We start from the raw sequence: 18,242 nt of genomic DNA on the forward strand, positions 1-18,242 counted from the left end.
TTTCATCTTCTTATGTCTATTTTTTAGGTTTATTGGTTTTAAATTCTAAAAATATTTGGAGGATGATGTTTATTGCAGCATTTTAACGGTTTGTGATATTGCAATAATTTTATGGGATATGTATTGTTTGCGTCCGTGAACTTGAAGGTCACATATTGCGGTCAAAAGTAAAGTCGTTCATGAATCGGTATTCGTATTGATGAAAGGACGAATGGACTTTTGACATATACAAAAGTTATGCCTATGCAATCATGTATTTGATGGAAAATAGGATGATATCTTTTGTTTGACAAGGACAAAGTCTATTATATCGTTATAATGGAAAATAGAATAGATCCTTGTATGGTATCCACGGTATTGATCTTCATTGATCCATCTTGTTATGTTTTACCGTGAAGGCTCCATTGAGTGTCTTATGTTGAGCACGATACAACTAAGTCGATTAATCTTATTGGCTTGTTGATTGTTCCATAAGATGCTATATGTCGAGCATTAGGAACTAAATTAATCAACCAGTTTGGTTATTTAGTTTGTACTCCATAAGTTTTCTTTCTTATGTCGAGTACATGTACGGTTAAGGTTGTCATATTCTATGATGAACTTAGTCGGGGTTCCATAAGTTCTCTTATGTTGAGCCCAAAATAATTAAATTGATTATTTCGGTGATTAGTTTGGTTGTTTGTATTCCAATTAGATTAATTATAGGTTCTCTTGTAATTAATCTAGTTGAGTTTTCATATATTCCACAAATTCTTGTGTTGAGTATATGAACGGCTATACTAATCATGTTCTATTGGTTAATGTAGTCGTATATTCCGTAAGGTTTTCCTTATGTTGAGTATGTGAACGATTAAGTTAGTCATCTTCGTATGATTACCTTAGTCGTAGCTCCGTAAGTTTACTTATGTTGAGCACTTTCAATTAAATTGATCACTTTTGTGGTTTGATTTAGTTGTGTTTTCAATTGAATTAATCATGGGTTTACTTGTGATTAATTTGGTTGCGCTTTGGATATAGAAAATCATTCCTATGGTTTTTGGTGTCCAATTAAAAAATCCTTCTTTTCTTTCGAAATTAAGGTCGCTCTTGTTGTTCTTTCGGGAATGACATCAAATGGGGGAGAGTTCTTTTGAACTTGTGCTTAATGGTAATATCTTGCGGGGTGTGCGGCTGTGGAATTTTATTGGGGTTATCTTGTATCTTAAAACTCCTTGATGAATGCATTTAGCTTCGGATTTATGATTGCATCTAAATTAAGTTGGTATGTATTATTCTTTTAGTCTATGAAATGTCTCTTGTGGAAATTTCATTATGATCCTGTTCTTGTACCTTTGCCAATTTTATTGACAAAAAGGGGGAGAAATAATGTAGTTCACACTACAAAATCATGAGAAAGATGTGATAGTCCTGCGAAAAATAGAGAGTTTGCGAGATTAAAATTTGTAAGGTTGCGAGAATGTCGCAAGCCATATCCGAAAATAAAGGACAGATTAGCTGTCATCCACTATGTATTTCCCTATAAATAGTCGTTCAGTTGTAAAGGAAGGGGAGAGATCTTTTTTAAGTATGAAACAAGTAAATAGGAGAGAGAAAATCTAGAGCAGTGGTTATTCTCGATTCCTTTACCTTTTCTTGTAAGATTGTTCAAAGATTCATCAATAAAATTAAGATTGTTAATCTAAAATGAGTTGAATGTTAATGAAATCATATGAGGGTGTAGTGTAGGATTTCCTGCAACTACAGCAGTGCAACCGAGAGTGATTCTGAGGCAGATTATGATGTAGGGTTTGAATATCCAGTAGAGGAAGTAAACACCAGGAAAGAAGAATCCGATGCTGCTGAGGACAAGCGGAAGATGCAGAGGTATGTTGATTGGAAACTGCGCAGAAGATTTGATTTTGAGCGAGCCAATCCGAAGATATTTTCCAGAACCATGCAGGAAGGAGAACCCAAAGTTGAAAAGAGAGCCCCTGTGCGGATATATCCCAGAGCTGCTCGTGTAGAAGAATCCACTGCATCTGATGAAGAGCTCCCTGATGTTTTTCAAGATGAAGATGATGAATAAGATGATGAGAGCTCATCATCTGGAGATGGTGATACTTCCCCTGCTTCATCAGGCAACAACTACAATGAGCGGTATGAAGAAGACGAGGATTGGAGTTACGATGAAGAGGACTTTTAAAGTTATCTTTTGAAGTGTCGAATGCAGCCAAGGTTTCAGATTTTGAAAAAAGTCTAAAAATGTGTTAGAGCATAGCTTGGTCGACCTCGCATGCATTTCTATCTAAATCATGTTTGTCAATGTTAGGGATCAAAACTATAAGTCTTGATTTCTAGCCTACATAGCTAAGTCTCGGACTATGATAGAAAAGTGTAGTTGAGCTCAAGGTCTTCATGGAGATTCATCATACAACGACGAAGATCTATACAAGGAACCGTGAAAATTCATCAATAAAAAGGTATGTGGAGACTTGAACTTATCTATCACTCAAAAGTCTATCTATTTTATCTCCTACTTCTTATGAGACAGAAGTCGTATGCTATATAGACTAGATCATACACATTTGACATTTCGAGCTGAGCATTCATTGCTTATCTTTTATCTCGAAATCGTGTGTTGGTAAAGCGTTTCGCTTTGATCAAGTTTATCTTCACCTAGTGACGAAAGTCATGAAAAGTTTCAATCACTTTGAGAATTGCTCTGACGTGAATCGGTCTGTGAATAACGGCTACATAGCGTCCTCTGAGAATGTCTCAATGATTGAAATAAGAGTTTAGATTACATAACCATGTATTCCTTGAACCAAAGTTTTCGAACTTTGTTGATCAAGAGAAATCGGGAGGATTGTGGAATTGGCTTGCCAAGTCCGCGAACTGTCGGAAGTTCTCGACCGAGAATTTTTGCTGGATTTTCCAAAACTCGTTTGTGTACTAAGTCCGCGAAATGGCGGAAGTTCTCTTTCCGAGAATTTCTGCTGAGTTTGGAAAACTCAACCGATTAACTTAAGTCCGCGAACTTGTTTGTGAACTTAAGAGGTTATGATCTAAAGATGTTCTCTGAACATGAAACATTAAATTACTAAGGAATGCTTTATGCAAACCGTGGCTATAATGTTCATGAGCCGATTCAATCGAATCGAATCATCTTTGTTTCAATTGTGTCTTGTGTAGTTACATAAGATCTCATAGCAATTGAAAAACTCTTTAACTAGTTCATTTGATTCAATTGAACTAGTTATGGTGAAGAAGAAGAAGAACAAGGTTAATATGAAATGCTCATATGGTTAACCTTTTGGGTTACTATGTTGAACCAACATACAGGTACACGTTTGGGCATGGTTTTCACAAACCCAGTAAACGTCTACCCAAGTGTGTGTGACAAGCTAAGTTTTCGATCTAACAGTTGAGAAATATTAACTTGAATCTAATAAGGATTGCTTTGTACCTAAGGCAAAACCCTGATTTGAAGGATATATAAATGAGACATCTAGCATTGTGCAAAACTAATCCCCACACGTCTGTGTGCTACTAGTGCGCCCGCTAGAGTCGATCTCCATTAACCTTTGATTTTCTTGTCTAAAATCAGGTTAACGACTTAAAGACTTCATTGGGATTGTGAAGCCATACCGATACTACTTTATCGTAGTTGTGTGATCTGATCTTGCATCTTATCGTACGAGTACAATCGATTGATTGTCTTGAGATCGTGAGAGTTCTCCGATAGGCAAGATAAAGAAGTCACAAACATCTTCGTCTCACTGTTTGTGATTCCTCGACAAACCTCCTGTGTAGTCAGGAAGGATTGTAGAGAGGTGATTGATTAATCTAGGCTGTTCTTTGGGAATATAAGACCGGATTATCAATTGGTTCATATTCACCTTGATTTTATATCTTAAGACGGAACAAAACCTAGGGTTTATCTGTGGGAGACATATTTATCCTTTGATAGACTTTTCTGTGTGAGATAGATCTGTTTATTATTAAGTATGTGATTTTGGGTTGCAACAACTCTTGATTGTGGGTGAGATCAGCTAAGGGAATCAAGTGCGTAGTATCATGCTGGGATCAGAGGCATAGGAGTACAACTGTACCTTGGATCGGTGGGAGACTTATTGGGGTTCAACTATAGTCCAGTCCGAAGTTAGTTTGCAGTAGGCTAGTGTATGTAGCGGCTTAATACAATGTGTATTCAATCTGGACTAGGTCCCGGGGTTTTTCTGCATTTGCGGTTTCCTCGTTAACAAAATTTCTGGTGTCTGTGTTATTTCTTTTCCGCATTATATTTTTATATAATTGAAATAATACAGGTTGTGTGTTCGTGATCATCAATTGGAAATCCAACCTTTGGTTGTTGATTGATATTGATTGATCCTTGGACATTGGTCTTTGGTACCCTCCAAGTATTCCTTGTATTTGATAAAGACTCGCTATTGTTTTTAGCTTGAGTAAAAATCAAATCAAGAGAGAAATATTAACTCCTTGAGATACTTTTATCTAGATTGAGTCTGACTCTCTAGTTGATTCTCTAGAAAAGTATTTCGGAGTTATTCCATACAGATTGCTAAGCGAAATGTTGGGTGGTGTTGTTAGACCCCCGTTTTTTCAATTGGTATCAGAGCAGGAAACACGTTCAAGACCTAACAAGTATGTGACTCTATGGACAGAAGTGCTATCTCTGTGTACGTACCACCAGTCCTCGATGGCTCAAACTATCTATGGTGGAAAGTTGCTATGCGCACATTTCTTCAGTCGCGTGACTTCCAATCATGGATATGTGTTGTGAATGGCTATTAAACTCCCGTTGTTATGGAAATAGATATTGTTGTACCAAAAATGTATGTATGTACAATATTGCCGAGTTAGTTGCTGCAAGGCAAAACTCTGATGGGTTGAACGCCATCCTGCATGATATTACCCCAAACCTTAGACATCATGTGACCTCTTGCACTACGTATAAAAAAGCTGGGATACTTTAGAAAGCGTATTCGAAGGTAACCCCAGTGAAAAGGAAGCTAGGCTTCAAAACCTTAATTCCGAATAGGGACCTTTCTATGGCAGAAGAAGATTCGTTCGACGATTTTTATCACAAACTTCTGAAATTGTTAATGCATCATGTGCATTGGGAAGGACTATTCCTGAAAAGGAAATTGTGATGAAAATCCTCCGATTGCTGCCGTCCAGATACGAATCTAAAAGACATGCCATCGTGAAGGAAATAACCTTAATACTCTTTCACGAAACACACTGGTCGGAAAAATTAGAATTTTCGATCGCGAATATATGGCAAGAGACGATCATCATTTTTGGAACCGTGCCACCTCTCCTGATCATAAATCTTGTCATCCAAAATTGACGAAAGAGAAAATGAGAATTGCTTTATTTCTACGTTGTCTTGTTTATACAAAAACTTAAGAAATCCTCAGATGTAGTAAAAGAAAGTCTCAAAAGGAAACTCTGTTGGTCAATATAAAGATAAGAATACCAAGAAGAGACGTACTAATGAAACTGGGCTTATGTGTGTTCAATCCCTTCGAAAAATCCTGAAACGGAGGTAGAGAGATAACTAAAGCATGGATGAATACTCTTGATTATTGTCCTGAGGAAATCTATGATTGCTCTCTCAGTCTTTTTGCTGAAAATCATTCTCATATTCTTTCATGACATGTTCGTTGTGTATCATAAGTTGGATCAGAAACCCCTCCTGATTTTGTATTGAATTCCAGGAGTTACTCGAAAAGGCTCTACAAATCTCTCTGTTCAATTGAGTTCATCTCAGGATCATCTTAGCACGATAAATCAAAAACAGTTCTGCCTGGCTAACTGCTGTATGCTGAAAAAGAAAAGGAAGTCTACCCTTCATCAAAAGGGGTTTTAAAAACGGTGCAGGATTTGCAAAGATCTGCAGTCAAGTTTTTTAAAACTGTGATTACAATGGATAGGAAAGTTCTTCATAACTCTCCTTTTCAAATGGATAAGCAGAAACCTAGTGGAATGGGTGGTTTCTCTCTTTGCAAAGATTATCCCAGTCCAACCTTGGATTGGAGGCCTTACGCTCAGTAATCTTGTTGAAAAATGATTCTTGTATCTTCTTCCTCTTATACAAGAATCATGATACACAAGGGGACTGTAATATAATCTTGTTATTTTCTGTTTGTGCTTTTACCAGGTGTTGTTCGTGAACGGCTTCAGCTTTTTGGATAACTATGTAGGGTTTGGTAAAAAGGGTGTTTCTGGAAATTCTACAACTGTATTCCTTTAAAAGCTCTCCTCTTCAGCACTCTATTTCATCTTCTCTATCATGTCCTCCTCTAGTCTTTCGAGTAAAGAAAGTGATGTATGGACGGTTCTATTTCCTTCGAAGAAGATTCGTTTCGATTCTTCTGACAATGAGATGTGCTATGACAAACATGTTCCTTCGTCTGATGAGAACCCTACTGTCTCTCAGTTTGATAAGCTCTCTTTAACCATGAATCTCGTCTTGGAACAAGTTCGTGCTCTGAAAAATGAACTTGAAGTCTCTTCCAAAAGACTTGAGGAGAAAATGGATAGTCTTGAGTCAAGGATTGACCTAATCGAAGAAGAGCTTGAAGAATATAGGGAATACGAGAACATTCAAGGTAAATGAAATGATTTATAAGAGGTTTAAATGCCTAGTATGTCTTCTTTTTGGATTAGTTGGAATAATAAATAGTGCTTTGAATAGCGATGATTGTGACTACACATAGCTATTTTTGTTTTCATCTTCTTATGTCTATTTTTTAGGTTTATTGGTTTTAAATTCTAAAAATATTTGGAGGATGATGTTTATTGCAGCATTTTAACGGTTTGTGATATTGCAATAATTTTATGGGATATGTATTGTTTGCGTCCGTGAACTTGAAGGTCACATATTGCGGTCAAAAGTAAAGTCGTTCATGAATCGGTATTCGTATTGATGAAAGGACGAATGGACTTTTGACATATACAAAAGTTATGCCTATGCAATCATGTATTTGATGGAAAATAGGATGATATCTTTTGTTTGACAAGGACAAAGTCTATTATATCGTTATAATGGAAAATAGAATAGATCCTTGTATGGTATCCACGGTATTGATCTTCATTGATCCATCTTGTTATGTTTTACCGTGAAGGCTCCATTGAGTGTCTTATGTTGAGCACGATACAACTAAGTCGATTAATCTTATTGGCTTGTTGATTGTTCCATAAGATGCTATATGTCGAGCATTAGGAACTAAATTAATCAACCAGTTTGGTTATTTAGTTTGTACTCCATAAGTTTTCTTTCTTATGTCGAGTACATGTACGGTTAAGGTTGTCATATTCTATGATGAACTTAGTCGGGGTTCCATAAGTTCTCTTATGTTGAGCCCAAAATAATTAAATTGATTATTTCGGTGATTAGTTTGGTTGTTTGTATTCCAATTAGATTAATTATAGGTTCTCTTGTAATTAATCTAGTTGAGTTTTCATATATTCCACAAATTCTTGTGTTGAGTATATGAACGGCTATACTAATCATGTTCTATTGGTTAATGTAGTCGTATATTCCGTAAGGTTTTCCTTATGTTGAGTATGTGAACGATTAAGTTAGTCATCTTCGTATGATTACCTTAGTCGTAGCTCCGTAAGTTTACTTATGTTGAGCACTTTCAATTAAATTGATCACTTTTGTGGTTTGATTTAGTTGTGTTTTCAATTGAATTAATCATGGGTTTACTTGTGATTAATTTGGTTGCGCTTTGGATATAGAAAATCATTCCTATGGTTTTTGGTGTCCAATTAAAAAATCCTTCTTTTCTTTCGAAATTAAGGTCGCTCTTGTTGTTCTTTCGGGAATGACATCAAATGGGGGAGAGTTCTTTTGAACTTGTGCTTAATGGTAATATCTTGCGGGGTGTGCGGCTGTGGAATTTTATTGGGGTTATCTTGTATCTTAAAACTCCTTGATGAATGCATTTAGCTTCGGATTTATGATTGCATCTAAATTAAGTTGGTATGTATTATTCTTTTAGTCTATGAAATGTCTCTTGTGGAAATTTCATTATGATCCTGTTCTTGTACCTTTGCCAATTTTATTGACAAAAAGGGGGAGAAATAATGTAGTTCACACTACAAATACATATGGTTTTCGGATCATTGTGTAAGGGGGAGTGGTTTCCATGATCGAGATTGAGTATTGACTAAGGGGGAGTGATACATATCACCGAATTATTATTATTAAAGTCGTGATACAATTGGACTTTGATATTACATAATAATACTATGACATGATCGAGAATCTCGATTTCTCTCATTGTTATCGCTACGTATCTTCAACAACGGTGATGCTAAACTTACAACCTTTGGTATCATTGGAGTACTTGGAAGGACGACGATTTCAGGGAACGTTGAAGATTAGACTATGGAATAGGAGCCACTAAAGTGTATCTTTTTTGTATTCCATATGTATTAATAGTTTTGTCACTAAAATTGACAAAGGGGGAGATTGTTAGAGCATAGATAGGTCGACCTCGCATGCGTTTCTATCTCAGGCATGTTTGTCAATGTTAGTGATCAAAACTATAAGTCTTGATTTCTATCCTACATAGATAAGTCTCGGACTAGGATAGAAAAGTGTAGTTGAGCTCAAGGACTTCATGGCGATTCATCATACAACGACGAAGATCTATACAAGGAACCGTGGAACTTCATCAACAAAAAGGTATGTGGAGACTTGAACTTATCTATTACTCAAAAGTCTATCTATATTATCTCTTACTTCTTATGAGACAAAAGTCGTATGCTATATAGACTAGATCATACACATTTGACATTTCGAGTTGAGCATTCATCGCTTATATTTTATCTCGAAATCGTGTGTTGGTAAAGCGTTTCGCTTTGATCAAGTTTATCTTCACCTAGTGACGAAAGTCATGAAAAGTTTCAATCACTTTGAGAATTGCTCTGACGTGAATCGGTATGTAAATAACAGCTACATAACGTCCTCTGAGAATGTCTCAATGATAAAAAAATAAGAGTTTAGATTACATAACCATGTATTCCTTGAACTGAAGTTTTCGAACTTTGTTGATCAAGAGAAATCGGGAGGATTGTGGAATTGGCTTGCCAAGTCCGCGAACCCAGTCCGCAGACTCAGTCCACGAACTGGCGGAAGTTCTCGACCGAGAATTTCTGCTGGATTTTCCAGAACTCGTTTGTGTGTTAAGTCCGCGAATTGGCGGAAGTTCTCTTTCCGAGAATTTCTGCTGAGTTTGGAAAACTCAACCGATTAACTTAAGTCCGCGAACTTGTTTGTAAACTTATTAGGTTATGATCTAAAGATGTGCTCTGAACATGAAACATTAAATTACTAAGGAATGCTTTATGCAAATTGTGGCTATAATGTTTATGAGCTGATGCAATCGAATCGAATCATCTTTGTTTCAATTGTGTCTTGTGTAGTTACATAATATCTCATAGCAATTGAACAACTCTTTAACTAGTTCATTTGAGTCAATTGAACTATTTATGGTGAAGAAGAACAAGGTTAATATGAAATGCTCATATGGTTAACCTTTTGGGTTACTATGTTGAACCAATATACACGTACACGTTTGTGCATGGTTTTCACAAACCCAGTAAACATCTACCCAAGTATGTGTGACAAGCTAAGTTTTCGATCTAACGGTTGAGAAATATTAGCTTGAATCTAAATCGGGTTTTCATCTAACGGTGAATAAGGATTGCTTTGTACCTAAGGCAAAACCCTGATTTGAAGGCTATATAAAGGAGACATCTAGCATTGTGCAAAACTAATCCCCACACGTCTGTGTGCTACTAGTGCGCCCGCTGGAGTCGATCTCCATTAACCTTTGATTTTCTTCTCTAAAATCAGGTTAACGACTTAAAGACTTCATTGGGATTGTGAAGCCAGACCGATACTACTTTATCATAGTTGTGTGATCAGATCTTGCATCTTCTATCGTATGAGTACGATCGATTGATTGGCTTGAGATCGTGAGAGTTCTCCGATAGGCAAGATAAAGAAGTCACAAACATCTTCGTCTCACTGTTTGTGATTCCTCGACAAACCGCATGTGTAGTCAGGAAGGATTGTAGAGAGGTGATTGATTAATCTAGGCTGTTCTTCGGGAATATAAGACCGGATTATCAATTGGTTCCTGTTCACCTTGATTTTATATCTTAAGACAGAACAAAACCTAGGGTGTATCTGTGGGAGACAGATTTATCCTTTGATAGACTTTTCTGTGTGAGACAGATCTGTTTATTATCAAGTATGTGATTTTGGGTTGCAGCAACTCTTGGTTGTGGGTGAGATCAGCTAAGGGAATCAAGTGCGTAGTATCCTGCTGGGATCAGAGGCGTAGGAGTACAACTGTACCTTGGATCAGTGAGAGACTAATTGGGGTTCAACTATAGTCTAGTCCGAAGTTAGTTTCCAGTAGGCTAGTGTCTGTAGCGGCTTAATACAGTGTGTATTCAATCTGGACTAGGTCTCGGGGTTTTTCTGCATTTGCGGTTTCCTCGTTAACAAAATTTCTGGTGTCTGTGTTATTTCTTTTCCGCATTATATTTTTATATAATTGAAATAATACATTTTGTGCGTTCGTGATCATCAATTGGAAATCCAACCTTTGGTTGTTGATTGATATTGATTGATCCTTGGACATTGGTCTTTGATAACGTCCAAGTATTCCTTGTATTTGATAAAGACTCACTATTTTTTTTAGCTTGAGTAAAAATAAAATCAAGAGAGAGATATTAACTCCTTGAGATACTTTTATCTTGATTGAGTCTGACTGTCTAGTTGATTCTCTAGCAAAGTATTTCGGAGTTAGTCCATACCGATTAGCAAGATGGCTTTCTCGATGCTTACTCCTAGTTCTCTTAAACTTCTTTTGGGTGATGGTAGGTCTGATTTTGGTATTTTTCTCTTCGGCCGGTTTCTTTGAAGTTGTTTCTTGAATGTTTTTGTTGATAGTAAGTGGTACTAGTGATGGTAGTGATGAATAGTTCTTGGTTTAGGAACTCAGTAGTATCTGTAGACTGGCTTTCTTGGTAGTTATGTTGGTAATGGGTCTTACTTCTTTGGTTTGTAATTATGGTGGACAAGATGGTATTGTGTTTGATGTTCTCTTTGTTGGTTTGAATGCAAATGTAGTTGTTTTCTCTTTTATGAATGTTTTTGGTATTGAAGATTGTAAAGTAGTTACACAAGTTGATGAGTTCAGTGATTTGGATTAGTAATTCCAAGAGTAAGGAGCTAGGTTTGTTGATTTTGATATGAAGAATAGCAAACTACATCTGAAAAATTTTCGGCTTGCTTACCTCACAGTGATGGAGCAGAGCTTGAGACTTGAAAACTGTTTTTATGAATAAAAAATCCAGTTGTATCGGGAAAATTATTGTTGAAATATAGGTACAATATCGGTCCCAAATGCTACCTAGCTAGACATGAGATACTTTAACCAAGAGCTGGTGTGAATAATAAGCATGAGATATTATCTGATACTCGGAAGACCCAAAGCATAAAAACTTTTAGACTTTTAGGGCAGTTCCTATGGAATGAACAAACTCAGAGTTTGTTCATTTTGCTCCCACTATGGAATGAACAAACATGAAAAATGGATGTTCAAATCAACAAATCTGTTGATTTGAACATTGAATCGGAACATCCAGCGCGCGTCTGTAGTAAGGACGCGCGACATTGCCAAAAACGCTGGCGTTGGAAGAACCAACGCGCGACCATACCAAAAACGCCAGCGACATTTGCATTGACTCCCGCGACTCTTGGATTGACGCCAAGTACAATCCTGATTACTTTACTGCTTTTTAATCTTATTTTATCTCACTTTATCCTATTTTATCTCACTTCATCCTATTTTATCTCACTTCAATCCTATTTTATCTCACCGAAATATTATATTTTATTTTTCATCTTTATCCTACAAAACATTTTATATTAAAAAGAAATATTAGTGGGGTTCTAGAAAACGGAATCTGTTCATTTTTCCCAGCTTTATCATAGTGGAGAAACCCGTTTAGCCATCATGTGGCTCAACAAAATTTTGAGTTTGAACATTACCATAGTAATTGCCGTTCCTGAAAGTAAAATTTTAAAAAACAACTGAGATGATGATACACGCTAGGCAAGTGGGGTCAAAAAGTTTACATTTAAGTCCCTGTTTGTTTGGCGACGTTACCTTCTCTAGTTTTTAAGGTAATAAAACAGAATTGATCAGACATTTCAAACGAAAAGGTAAAACAAAAAGACAAATCTCTGGATACTGAGCACTGCACAGACGAGCTCTTGCTAATAAAAGAAAATGGTGGGAAAAAGCAGCAAAAATGGGTTTCTGTTATTCCACCAAAAACCTCTCACACACCAAACCAGTGGAGACCAGAGAGTACTAGTGAAGGGAAGGATAGTGAGAGACTCAAGAGAGATTGAAAATGGAAGGAGGGTTGGAAACCAGAGAAAACATGAAAGAGAGAGTAGAAGAAGATGAAAAAGAAGAAGAAGAAGAGAAGATTTGCAGGATTTGTCATAGCCCTGGTGATTCTGAAAACCCACTTCAGTACCCTTGTGCTTGTTCCGGGAGTATGAAATTTGTTCACCCAAATTGTCTCCTCCGCTGGATGGCGCAACGCATCTCTCTTGAATGCGAGGTTCACCCTTTCTCTCTATCTCTATCCCTGATTCAATTTTTTACTTAGGGTTTTATACTTTATTTTAGTCTGATTAGAGCAATTGGAGATTTCTTATTATTGATTTTTCCTTTTTTTATGTAGATTGTAGACTAATTGTTGTTAGTATGGTTTTTGCAGGTGTGTAAACATAAGTATTATGTCTATCGTGTTTATGCTGAGAATACTCCAACAAGACTACCTCTCAGAGAGTTTGTGTGTGGGATTGCAATGAAAGCATGCCATGTTCTGCTCTTCTGTGTGCGGTTTTGTTTTTCAGTTTCTCAGCAACTCCTTATGCCACCCCTAATTGCATCTTGGATATGGCGTTTGAGTTTAGTAAGGAGCCTTTCTGAAGCAAAAGAATTGGTTGATAGTCATATGTCTGCTTCAACAGCTATGATGGACTGGTTGTATGGCTTTGTAATCAGCAATGTCTTATTTGTGATGTTGTTGTGTGGCATTGCTTTAATGAGAGAAGATGAAGAGGATGCGGAGGATGGGGCTCATGTTGCAATAGCTCCGACACCAGGTAATGAGAATCATATTGATGATGAAATTGGCGAAGATGATGGGGAACCGCAAGCTATTGCTGGAGTTAGAAATGACGATAATATGGCACCGGGGTTAAGATTGTTGGTAATATTGTTGGTAGATCCTCTTCTTCAGAGTTTTCAAGGTGTGATGGTTATGGTCTTCAGGTTTAATGTTCCTCTACGAAGTACTTGTGTTTATCTGGTCATGAGTATCTTATTTGTAAGTCTCATTCCTTTTTTTACCATTCTATTTACATTACTAGTACCAGGAATGTCAGCTTTAATTGATTAGAATTGTGAGCTGCTTCCTAGTGGCTCAACATAAATGCCAAACCAAACAATTTATTGCACCAGATTGTAAATTTACCTCACTGGAAAACTTCAAGATTTTTTCATGAAATATTATATGGTCTCACTTTCCCTTTCTTCTTCGCTTATCAGTATGAAGTTCTATGAACCTTTTTCTGCATCCATCAAGTATCCTTATGTGCAATTCTATGACTGTTCACAAGTCTTTTGTTTAAGAATTTTATACATTATTATAGTACTAAAATCATACTCTCTTTCTCTCTTTTTGCAGTTTCTGATTACCAATGGTGTGCTGATATTGGTGCCATTCTCGTTAGGACATTATTCTGCATTGTCTTTCATGGATTTTCTTTGCAGCTTCGTCGATTTTCATGCCATTTATAGAGTCAGCACTCTCTATAGGAAATAACTCACTGAAGAATGCATCACCTGCCATTACAAATTTATCTGCTGAAATTCAGAAAGATGGCCTGCTTTCATGTGCTATAGAAGTGGTAACTGAAACCTTGACTGCAAACGTTATTGGACCAGGAGAAGCCTTAAGCAGCATTGGCAAGCCACTTTCAGTGTACCGAAGCTCAGGCCTATATGATGTTATTACTCTTGCAACTGGATATATGGTCGTTGCGTCTTTGGTCTTCGTTTGCTATCCTCTTGCATCAAAGATACGCTACTATCTAAGGAAATTCCAGACAATGATGATATATCCGTTCTTTCTGATAATTCATCTCATAGTTCTTCCTTTGGTGTATGGCTGGTGGCTGGATGTTTGTACCATTACGATGCTTGGGAAGTCATTTTCTGATAGGATAGAATTCTTATTGAAATTCCCTTTATTAAGTTCTTCAATGCATTGGGCCGCACGAATCATATACATGTTCCAGATACACATTTCTACTAGCCTTCTTCAAAGGGTATTATTCTTTAGCCTATTTAATGAAATTGACATCGTTATTGCCTAATTAGCAGTTTCCTATGTAATGTTTTTTGATGATATATTACAACTTGTTCAGGTTTTGCTTAAAGAAGTTCTATACATTCTCCAGTATTTAGCAGATCCAATCGACATCATTTTACATGGACTTATCAGTCATGTGTATTTGCAAGCTAGTCGACTTTTGTTCTCCGTTGCTATTAATGGCATTTCGATAGTATTTCTAGTATATTTACCAGCCATACTGGCCATGCGATTAGCACCAACTATCTTCCCTCTGCGTATTTCGTAAGTTGCTACCTACTACTTGTGTACCATGTTTCTACTTCTTATTTCTGTTTGCTATGACAGGTAATATTTAACCAGGTTCTTTCCAAATTGCAGTGTATCTGACCCATTCACTGAGATTCCTGTAGTCATGCTTCTGCTCCAGATATGCATACCTTATGCAACTGAACTACGGGAAACAGTTGCAGCTCTTCTCCATCAATGGGTTACATCAGTTTGCTGTTTTCTTGGCTTGAGTACTTTCTTGTGTTCTAGACCTGAGGACATTGGTGGGCAGGAGATTGTAAAAGTGGAAATGCGGCAGGACAAACTGATAATCGGATTCAAGTGTGGGTAAGTGATTTCAATTGATTGCATTGATAATGGATAAGTGATTTCAATTGTGTAATATTTGTTTATGAGTTTCAGTACCAGAAGAAAATTTCAAGTTCTGTCATATTCGCATGTGGAATACGTTCTGTCAAAAGATATTTGTAGTGGAGTACCTAACCTGTTCACTAATTGCTTTTGAAATGTCAAATTTGGTGATATATGATATATTTTCATGCACCTGGTACAGTATCTTGTCTTCTGCACCAAATTTAAACTTATATCTTCCACTGGATCTCTCAACTATTTGCAGCTATACCTTTGTACGTCATGTTGTGTTGTTTATCATTCTGGCTGGGGTAACATTGCTCCTCTTGAGTTCATCTTTGATAATTGTATCCCTACCACTAGGACGTGTACTGTTCAGTTCCATTTCTGACCTCCCAATAACTCGTGGCATCAAGTGCAACGGTAATGTACTTTGTAGACATTGTACTTTCTTCTCAAATCCATGCTTTTTAGGTGATTTTTTTTATTAACACTAAGCTTCTGGCTTCACTCCTTAGATCTCTATGCATTCTTTATTGGAAATTTTTCCATCTGGACTTCTTTCACTGGAGTAAGATACTTGATTGAGCACTTTAGAGCATGGAAAGCGCATTTACGATTCAGCGATCTCTGCAAGTTGTTTTTATTATCGTCGAGCGTTGTGTCTTATTATCACTTTGGTATGGGATTGTTGCAATAGATATTTGCTCTTTCCTTCCTTCCTTCCTTCCTTCCTTCCTTCCTTCCTTCCTTCCTTCCTTCCTTCCTTCCTTCCTTCCTTCCTTCCTTCCTTCCTTCCTCCTTCCTTCCTTCCTTCCTTCCTTCCTTCCTTCCTTCCTTCCTTCCTTCCTTCCTTCCTTCCCTTCCTTCCTTCCTTCCTTCCTTCCTTCCTTCCTTCCTTCCTTCCTTCCTTCCTTCCTTCCTTCCTTCCTTCCGTTCCTTCCTTCCTTCCTTCCTTCCTTCCTTCCTTCCTTCCTTCCTTCCTTCCTTCCTTCCTTCCTTCCTCCTTCCTTCCTTCCTTCCTTCCTTCCTTCCTTCCTTCCTTCCTTCCTTCCTTCCTTCCTTCCTTCCTTCCTTCCTTCCTTCCTTCCTTCCTTCCTTCTCCTTCCTTCCTTCCTTCCTTCCTTCCTTCCTTCCGTTCCTTCCTTCCTTCCTTCCTTCCTTCCTCCTTCCTTCCTTCCTTCCTTCCTTCCTTCCTTCCTTCCTTCCTTCTTCCTCCTTCCTTCCTTCCTCCTTCTTCCTTCCTTCCTTTCCTTCCTTCCTTCCTTCCTTCCTTCCTCCTTCCTTCCTTCCTCCTTCCTTCCTTCCTTCCTCCTCCTTCCCTTCCTTCCGTCCTTCCTTCCTTCCTTCCTTCCTTCCTTCCTTCCTTCCTTCCTCCTTCCTTCCTTCCTTCCTTCCTTCCTTCCTTCCTTCCCTTCCTTCCTTCCTTCCTTCCTTCCCTTCCTTCCTTCCTTCCTTCCTTCCTTCCTTCCTTCCTTCCTTCTTCCTTCCTTCCTTCCGTCCTTCCTTCCTTCTTCCTCCTTCCTTCCTTCCTCCTTCCTTCCTTCCTTCCTTCCTTTTCCTTCCTTCCTTCCTTCCTTCCTTCCTTCCTTCCTCCTTCCTTCCTCCTTCCTTCCCCTTCCTCCTTCCTTCCTTCCTTCCTTCCTTCCTCCTTTCCTTCCTTCCTTCTTCTTCCTTCCTTCCTTTTCCTTCCTTCCTTCCTTCCTTCCTTCTTCTTTCTTTCTTTGCATTCCTAGGTAGGATCTGATTCTAATGTTAACTCTTGTCTTTTGGTTTCAGAGCATTGTCATTCCAGTGTTAATCGGGTTTGCAGTGGGGTTATTCTTCTTTAAGCTGTGGAGGACAGTGGCATGTGCTGTAACTCTTTACCGTGTCACTTTTTGAATAGCGTCTCGTGATGGACCCTTAAGATGAAGGTGCACATAATGGTCATGCTGAAAATGCGATGAACATATTCCAGGAGTTGGGAAAACTAGGGTTGATGCCTAATTGATTCATCAAAGAAGGATGTCGAGCATGAAACTCTAGAATTTGCCTATATAGAAATACACATAGCTCCCTAGTCTTAGAAGCCTCCCTGGAATTTGAATATTAAAAAACTTATAAAGTGTGCTTATCTCCTGGCATTTGTATCATCTGATTTGTGTTTTACAGGTTTTGCTGAACGATAGGATTGTTCTGGTGGATGAAAGTTGGCGGGTTAAGTTTAAGAGGGCGAGAGAAAATGATTTCTTGAAACTTCCAAGGCATTGGGTGCTGCAGGAATTACTGATCCCAATCATTATGAATCTGCTAATGTCTCTCTGTCTACCGTACGTTTTTGCAAGATGGATAGTTCCCTCGCTTGGGTTTTCGCTAACAGTAAACTCCACTGTCTATCGGTTCACTTGGGTAGCCTACCTGGCCATAGTTGTACTGTTTTCCTGTGCCAAAAGATTTCCTGTTTGGATCACCAACCTTCACAATTCTATGCGAAATGAACGTTATTCTGGTTTGGGGCTACAAAATTTTGGTGAAGCAGCATTGGAGTGCCAAAGTTAGGTAAGATGGGTATCAGAATCTCAAAGACACTAAAAATCAAAGGTGAGCAGTTTTGCTGTTTTGTTTTCTTGGCAGGTAAAGTTCTTTTGAGAGAGGATCAAAATTGTTATATAAGCTACACAGTGTTGCTTGTAAATATTCAGAATAGGTGCTTCGACTAGTGAGTAGGATTTTCAATACCAAAGGAAGGAGGTTTCAGAACTTGTTTTGGTTCTCATTTTGAAGTTTTTTGTTTTTTAATAAACACATTGTAATTGGAAACACAAGTGAGACATGAACTCAAGTCTTAGAGTGCTATCTTCAATCTGTGGCAAATTGAAATATCCTTTAGGGAGCCACTGATTCCAACACAATATTCTGCAATCTTTAATGGCAATATTTTCAGACAACTGGCATATTTTTTTCTTTCTCTACATTAAAAGTTTAAAACCAACAACGGCTACAGACATTGTCTGGTCTTGTTAATGTTTCGGATACACCAGAATATGTTTGGACTTTGGAGGAATTTTCCTGTCATCAATTTTCTTATATCCACAATCCAGCTAGAATGAAACAATTGATTTATTAAATGGAATGATTGGTTCAAT

At 37.6% G+C, this 18,242-nt stretch overlaps 2 protein-coding genes across 2 annotated transcripts; both read left to right on the plus strand.

Annotated features, from left to right (window-relative positions):
- The first annotated feature begins 12,280 nt into the window (after positions 1 to 12,280).
- On the plus strand, positions 12,281 to 13,963 carry LOC113292515 (probable E3 ubiquitin ligase SUD1). The gene is made up of 3 exons (XM_026541456.1): positions 12,281 to 12,672; positions 12,832 to 13,446; positions 13,807 to 13,963. The coding sequence occupies exons 1-3, from the start codon at positions 12,457 to 12,459 to the stop codon at positions 13,942 to 13,944; spliced, it is 969 nt and encodes a 322-aa protein (XP_026397241.1). The 5' UTR covers positions 12,281 to 12,456; the 3' UTR covers positions 13,945 to 13,963.
- LOC113292531 (probable E3 ubiquitin ligase SUD1) lies at positions 13,950 to 17,858 on the plus strand. The gene is made up of 4 exons (XM_026541457.1): positions 13,950 to 14,449; positions 14,549 to 14,757; positions 14,854 to 15,090; positions 17,269 to 17,858. Exons 1-4 carry the CDS (start codon positions 14,153 to 14,155, stop codon positions 17,276 to 17,278), a joined length of 753 nt encoding a protein of 250 aa, XP_026397242.1. The 5' UTR covers positions 13,950 to 14,152; the 3' UTR covers positions 17,279 to 17,858.
- Positions 17,859 to 18,242: the final 384 nt, after the last annotated feature.

Source organism: Papaver somniferum, chromosome 1 (assembly GCF_003573695.1).
Source record: "Papaver somniferum cultivar HN1 chromosome 1, ASM357369v1, whole genome shotgun sequence".
In the NCBI taxonomy this organism is placed as follows: Eukaryota; Viridiplantae; Streptophyta; class Magnoliopsida; order Ranunculales; family Papaveraceae; genus Papaver; species Papaver somniferum.